The 7,297-nt window shown below is 39.7% G+C and overlaps 1 protein-coding gene across 3 annotated transcripts in view; it reads left to right on the plus strand.

Annotated features, from left to right (window-relative positions):
* Nucleotides 1–7,014, plus strand: part of FHOD3 (formin homology 2 domain containing 3) — a gene marked incomplete at its 5' end in the record, with an annotated part of 402,496 nt that extends 395,482 nt beyond the window's left edge. For 2 of the 3 annotated variants that reach the window (XM_084282072.1, XM_084282074.1), the window contains one exon: nucleotides 6,805–7,014. In XM_084282072.1, the coding sequence (XP_084138198.1) occupies nucleotides 6,805–6,887 (83 nt within the window). In that variant the 3' untranslated portion in view covers nucleotides 6,888–7,014. The remainder of the gene's footprint in view (nucleotides 1–6,804) is intronic. The other variant, XM_084282073.1, reaches the window with a different exon arrangement.
* Nucleotides 7,015–7,297: the final 283 nt, after the last annotated feature.

Below are 7,297 nucleotides of genomic sequence, written 5' to 3' on the forward strand. Positions count from 1 at the left end.
AGTGAGATGATGGCTGACAAGATCACACTGTTGTTATGGAAAGCACATATGTTTCCGAGACCAGGAAAAGATAAGGAAGTACAAGGTTGCTTTTCAAGTCTCCTTACAAAAGAAGTGCATTGACAGAAGCGATCTCTCCTGGAGCTTTCCAGGAGACCATCGTGATACCACAGCTGCCAAAGAGAGCCCTCTGCTGCCATGAAGAAGTTTAACACGAGGATCTCTGAAGGCAGGAATCTTAACTACGCTTGAATGCGAGTGTCAAATGCATTTGGAGGGAAGTCTTGTTAGGAGATAAAAATATGGTCTACACAAAGCTACTTTGAATTTGTCTTTCCTAAACAACATGTCAAAAAGTTTGTATATATGTGTATATATATTTTTTTTTTTTAATTATTTTTTTTATGGCTTCCTCTGTGGAGAATTACACCACCTCATTAGCACAACTACAAGATTCTTGTGATCATAGTTGTTGTTTTTTTTTTAATCTGATGGATTTGTAGAACTGATCCCCTCTGCTGCTGTATTTGCCAGCACGGATTCCCGAAGGGGATGATTGATTTGCGTTCCCCAGAACCCGTCTGCTCAAACATGGTCACACTGCTCTGCCAAGTCACTCCTGAGCAGACAGCGCTGTGTTTATAAGCCTGAGCTACCCGCTTAGTGAAAGTCTATTACCTAATAATATATCACTTTAAAATAGACTGCGAGGCATTTTAAAATTTGAAATGGAATTTAAAGGCTGCATGCCCAAAGCACTTGTGTTAGATGGCTTACTTTCTGTATCCTATTTCCTGCCTTTTTTGTCCTGTGCATCGTTAATGTATAGTCTAGTTTTATATAGTGCTTACATTCAGACTCAATTGTTTTTGAGGTCTGTGCTCTCGATGCTTCACATATTAATAGTGATTGATGAAATTAAGTGGGAGAAATGAGGAAAGGGATGGCAGCAGGATTGCATCTAGTTGTAACTTTTTACAGTGGCATTCAGAGAAGTCCTAAAGATTAGAGTGGGTGGTTTTGTATTTGTTTCTTTTTGTCTTGGAAGGTTTTTGAGGAAAGAGTTATTCTCTTTACTGTTGGCACTGCACAAATGGTGACGTGAAATACACAAAGCTGGAAACCCAGTTAATTCAACACGCAGTTTCAACTGCATGTCAAGTATTGCTTGAAAAGCAGTATCTTCGTGTTCTCTTAAGCAGGGTTACTTTTTGTTCCTTAAAATGTAAGCCACCTACATATGAAATTCAAGTTAAGCTTTTCATGCAGAACATGACACTTTGTCCATTTCCACTGCTATGCTCCTCTTTATGTCACCGACAACATATAGTACACCAGGAGGTGGCTGAACTATGGTTTGTTCTTAGGACTTGTGCCATCTGTGAAGCCAAGGTGCAGGGCAGCCATACATTGTTTCCTGAAGCTTTCTGTGCCACTCACCCAGGCCAAGACCACATATAAGTTGGCTGTACTTCTTCAGAAAGGTGCTTGATAAATCCAAAAATTCACCTACAAATCCCTGTGAGAAAATCTCTACACAAAATTTTTTTAGGCATCTATGCCTGCTAGTACTAAGCAATGATACATGCATAATAGGCATAAGCATGGTTTATATAGACAATGACATAAAAAAAATACACAAATACAGGAAAAGATTAACAGGAAAGAATGTGATCAAGGGTGTCTGTGTTAAACTTTTGTGTTGCAAATTGCGATTGCTGGACTCTTCAGAGTAAAGTCCAAGACGATATATTGAATATAAGAGAAAATATACTGAGCACACAAGCTGTGAGTAGAAGGGTAACAGAAAAAACTATAAAATATGAAATGAAACAATATGATGGGGCTGGTATATATTGTCTCTTACAACCTGCTTTCTTGTTCTCCTTGTTGTGTATTTTACGGCCACCTAGAATTTTCTTTGTGCCAAATCAGCAAGTAGCAGCTGCATTACCTGGGCTGTTGAGCCCAGAGGAAAGTTCTGCGGCTGTCACATCTTTTTACAGTAGGAAGGACACTAATTCTGTGACTGCTCAAGCAGGAAAATGAGCCTATCTATGCATGGAACATCCTGCATTTCAGATGACTTGTCCATACAAGTGTTGTGAACATAGATGCCAAAAGCCATTGTAAGTGTAAGAATAAATGGCACCAGCAAGATTGTTCTTTACTGTTTGTTGCATCTTAAAGAAAACAAACAAAAAGAAAATAGTAGGAGGAGGGGAAATCAGGAATGCTATTTGTCCTTTAAAAAACAATCAACCCCTAGATAATAATATTCTTTAGCAAATCTACACTTAGGGAATCACTTTTTTTTTTTCTTCTAGATATCCACAGTGTTCTGTGAGGGCTGTATATCTGTGCAGATGCTGACCCAACAGGCACAGTCAAATTCATTGGGTTCCTCATAAGCACACTGTATTCTGCCAGGATTTAAAATAAATTTTTAGATTTCCTGATTAGCAAAGAATATCATACCCTCTGACCCCATAAAAACAACATTTGGTTTCTTGGTTATGGGATCTCAGCAGTCCTTGATTGTGACAAGAGTAAAAGTTATTTTCTGTCTATGTTATGTTTCTTTAGCAAACGTTTTAAAAATTGCTTAAAGAACCTAAAAGGTCATTTGAAAGCCTTATTTTTATTGTCACTGCCTCCAAAATACATTCCATAACTCAGTTTAATGTGATCTGCAGCAGGCCAAGAGTTTTACAAGCCAAGATATTATGTCTAGTCCAGTTAGAGACACGACAGAGTTCAATGAAGAGGGGAGAATGAAGATCTAGTTTGAGAAATGTAATTTTGCAACGTCTATAAAACATGGAAGGAAAATATCTCTCTGCATTCAGTTCTGATGACTGAACGTGTCCCTGACCTCTCCTGATGTGAAGGAACCCTACCAAATGCATTATGAGGAAATAGAAGAAAGTCTGAGGACATCTGTTTAGCAGCATGTCAAGACAAGGTTTGCCCACCTCTCCGAGTAGTCCTTGCTCCTGTAGATAACTCAGCCACCTTCTGGCTTCATCATCCACAAGACCTCACAGCCCACAAGCCAGTGCAGAGAGTAGTGAGAAGCTCTCTTGTGCCGCTACTGATGCTGCATCCATCAGCTGTACTGTCAGATGAGGAAATGTACTGTAATTTGCACATACTATATATAATTTTCTTACAAAGATACCCTCTATCAGGACACTTCCATCTCCCTAAGTGCAAAGTTCTGCAAACTGCAAGTGGATTCATCTATGTCAGGTTGGCCTTTGGCATTATAGGAGCCAGAAGTCACTCATTTGAGTCTGGACATGATTTCTGTCAGCTGTTACCCTTCAGGTTGCTTGTTGGCGGTGGACAGCTTTAATCTAGCAAGTAGTCGCAGTTCTTTGCAGTATTTGGCCTCACATGCTTAGTTTATACAAGTCAGCAGCTGACTGTGTTTATGGGAACCATTCTGTCATTGGCAAGTTTCTTCACATCTTTGCTTTTTATTAACCATTTTCTTGACAGTCTCATTGTGACTGCCAAGCTCTTGCATTGTTTGGGGCTGTTTCCTCAGAACTGCTGACCTTAAAAGCTCAGGTCAACGAGATGTCTTAAATCCAAGTTATCTTTCTCTGTATTACAGGGGGAGAACTGAGATAACTTAGATCAGCTGAGGGTTTCAAAGAGATTCTTTTGCTTAATTACTACTGTATGTGTCCCGGCAATTCACTGAGTGTCGTCATTCCTTCCTGCTTTGCAGTGACAAAAAAAAGTACAAACCAGGGGTTGGTCTCCATTGTATGTCATGTGGCAAACCCAGCACAGGGCACTGGCCCTTGTCACACGCTGCACACAGTATTTTTTTAAGTCATACAGAGGTTATTTGCAAGGCTCTCAGACTAAGACTTCAGTTCGTTCAGTAGGTCTGCCTCTGGAGATTCAGAGAGAAGTCTTGTTTATGTAAAGAAAACTCCTCTGTTTCCTACTTTTTTTTGTTGGTTGGTTGGTTGGTTCTTTTTTTTGTTTGTTTGTTTGTTTTTGCTTGTTTTTTTTTTTTTTTTTTTTTTCCATGAAGATGGTTTCAGCTGTAGTATTGTAGCACTGGCTATGATTTCTGAAAGTAAACTCATGAAAGTTTCTTCAAAGAGACCAGTGTGCTATTGTAAATCTGTTTGCCTTTTCCTAGTAAACTAGTAAGCAATTCCGTAACTTGGGCTGACGGAGGAATTTAAACAGCTGTGTTCTGCTTGGTGAAAGTTACGGAGGCACACGTTTTCCTTTCCAGTAGTCAAGAGTCACAGTCACATATGTGCAGTAGTAATTGCACTGGCCTAAAGAAGGTTGATCCAAATTTACTTTGGCATAAATAAGACCGGGATTTGGCTTGTTCTGGTACCTGGCCACCATTAGCAGAGTATCTCAGTCCCTACCAAATATTTAAAAATAGGGATAAAAATTGCTTGTTCTCTCACTCGTCATGTCATACCATCTGACAAGAACAATAACTTGGTTTTACAGTGGTGGTTGTGCTCAGATTGTGAATGGGAGTGAATGGCTGCGGTCTGAGTGTATCAGGGATGTGTGCGAGAGCAGTCCTGAATACATTTGCTTTGGAAATTTGTTCTGCATTCAGTCTGCCTGTACTGGGAAGAGGTAATGTTGTCGAGGCAGTCATCTGGTGAAAGTTTTGTCTCTTGTACTCATGTTTTGTTGTTTTTTTTTTTTTTTTTTTTTCTACAAGAGACAGTTTCCTTGCTTCAACAATATGGCTGTTGTGGGATAGTTCATGTTTACAGAGGAAGAGCAATTTCTTAGTGAGCAATGTCGAAATGCATTTTGAGTCTAAGTAAACTTTCAGTTGTTCTCGGAAAGCTCTTCTTAAAAATCACCAAGTATCAGGCTATTTTAATACCACTCCACTGTTGGTGGCCAAGCTAGCTATGGTGCCTTCTTTGGCTGCATGCTATACAGCAAAAAAATATGTTCAGGAGAGAGGCAGTGTAGGCAATTAACCAGGTGAACAGCTCAGGGAAATCTTTGTTTTTAATGGGGGAAAATTTTCTGCTGCAGCTTTCTTGTATCTGTTCTTTCGCGCCTGGTGTATTTCATTTTGATGTAGAAATAAGCATTGTATGATTCACTGAGGCCGTAAGGCCTTAGGGTCTTACGCTCAAATCTGGAAGTGAACATTTGTCACTCTAGATATGTGTATATCAAATCTGAGAAATACAAGAGTGCCAGTGACAAGGACTCATTCAAAACAGTTGAGTATTCAGCCAACACCATGGAGACCCAAAGCGTTTTGCTCTTCTGGTAGCACTTGTTTAGTCTTTCTTAATCTTGGCTTTATCAGTTGCAGTTAACACTGTGCAGCTTTAAGCTAAGCATTGTTAAACTTGGAAGATGTTGCTGATCTGTATTGTAGGAAAAAGGGATTATCAAAAAAGGCTCCATACAGACTCCTGTGATCTTTAGTAATTATGCAAACACTGCAGGAGAAAGGAGACAATCTTGAAGGAAATCTTTCAAGTAAGTGTTTGGTAATGGTGAAACGATTGTCCTTGTAGCACTCTAAGTTCACTTCATTTCAGTAATTGATGGAAATAGTAGATCATATTCATCTTACCTGCATGGTATCAAGTGTTCAACCATGCTGTGTTTTCCCTTTCTGTTAAGTCCTTGCTTTCTGTACCGATCCATTCACTCCTCTCTCTCCTGCTAGATCCTTGAATGTGACCACCCAGTTTCAGTTCCATGCAGTAAATATCTTCACAAATTAGAGGTCTTAACTATGTTAGATGACAGCAATGCGAGAAGTTCTTAACCACTGTCTGCAATTCGTTTCTCTAGAGTTTCCTCTAGACTTCATTATTTTGGGACTTCAAATGTATTTTGTTTAACATGGTCACTGTTTATGCTTTGCATGCAGCTTAAACTTTTAAACATGCATTTTGTACTTAAAGAATAGCAAATTATGGCTCAAACACCTCGTTTGCATCTTGAGCTGAAACGCATTCACCTGGAAATCTTGGCAATAGAAAAACAAAGACTGTGTGTGCAGTCACATAGTCACTTATTTCTGAATAAAGAATGAAAATGCAAATTTTAAAAGTTTGTGTTGTGGCTACTGTTCAGAACACTTCATAGCAAGTTAAGAAACAAAAATTTGACCCAGATTTATTGTTTAAATTCGTCTAAAATGCTGAACAAATGGCTACTAATGACAAAGATGGTACAGATGGGGCTAGGATGGGGAACATTACAGAAGAAAGCAGAGCGTGTTTGAGCACTGTATTTATAATGATTTGAATTGACTACAAAATTATCATATTTTAATATTTTAAGTTTAAGGGGTTTATGTTTTCACCTTGAAAGGTTCACGTAGGATTTAATAGTGATAAATTCAATTGAGATCTATAAAGATCCAAAAGCTCTTTTAAAAATTCTGTATGAGATAATAGGGCGTATAGTACTTTCTATGGACAGAGAAGCCACTGATGCAATTTCAGAGAAGAAAAAGAATCTAAAAATGCTGGGTTATTTCCGTAGAAATCTTCGTTGTCTAAATGTCAAATGACAGATGGCTATTTGCCTGACTTTTTGGAGTTGCTGGGTAATTGATGGTCCCCTTGATTTGGCGTAGGGCATTACTCTGTATTTCTGAACTTGAGAACCTGAGTACATAGCAACTCTGGATTAGATTCAGCATGCAAAGTAAGTGTTTTTCAGCTGAAAGTCTTGTGTAATTGCCGCTTCTAATTGTTTGCATTTTCTTTTGTTTTATTATTTGTATTTTGCCTGCTTTTGGAACGTATGGCCACGCAGTGAGAAGGACACTAAAGAGCGGACTGACCCCGGAAGAAGCCAAAGCACTGGGCCTCATCAGCACCTCCGAGATGCAGGTTTGACGTCCCAGAGGTGTCAACAAGAAGAGCCGTCATCCGAAACACACAGGCTGACAACCCTTTGGTGTGGCGCTGTCCTGCCAGCCTTGTCTGCTGCTCCCAACGTCCCGTCCTCCATTAGTTCGATGTTAATAAGCAACACAAAGCAGAACGCCACCAGCAGGGCAGAAGAAGGGTGAGCCGCAGCCCAGCACGACATCCTGACAAGTAGCTGAGGAAGCATATGAGTGCTTGTAGGCGAAACTTTGTGCCTGCTTCCCTGGTGGCGTGGGTAGGAGGGGGCTCTCTCTGAGTTATCTGTCACTATGTAAGCTGTGTTTGCGTTGGCTTTCCTTGTGCCCTGTTTTAGTCATTGTAAATGTATGGCATTTTGTCAATGCAAGGAACAGTCCTTAAAGAGGCAAAATAACTCC

Source organism: Netta rufina (genome assembly GCF_964035555.1).
Source record: "Netta rufina genome assembly, chromosome: 2".
Taxonomy (NCBI): Eukaryota; Metazoa; Chordata; class Aves; order Anseriformes; family Anatidae; genus Netta; species Netta rufina.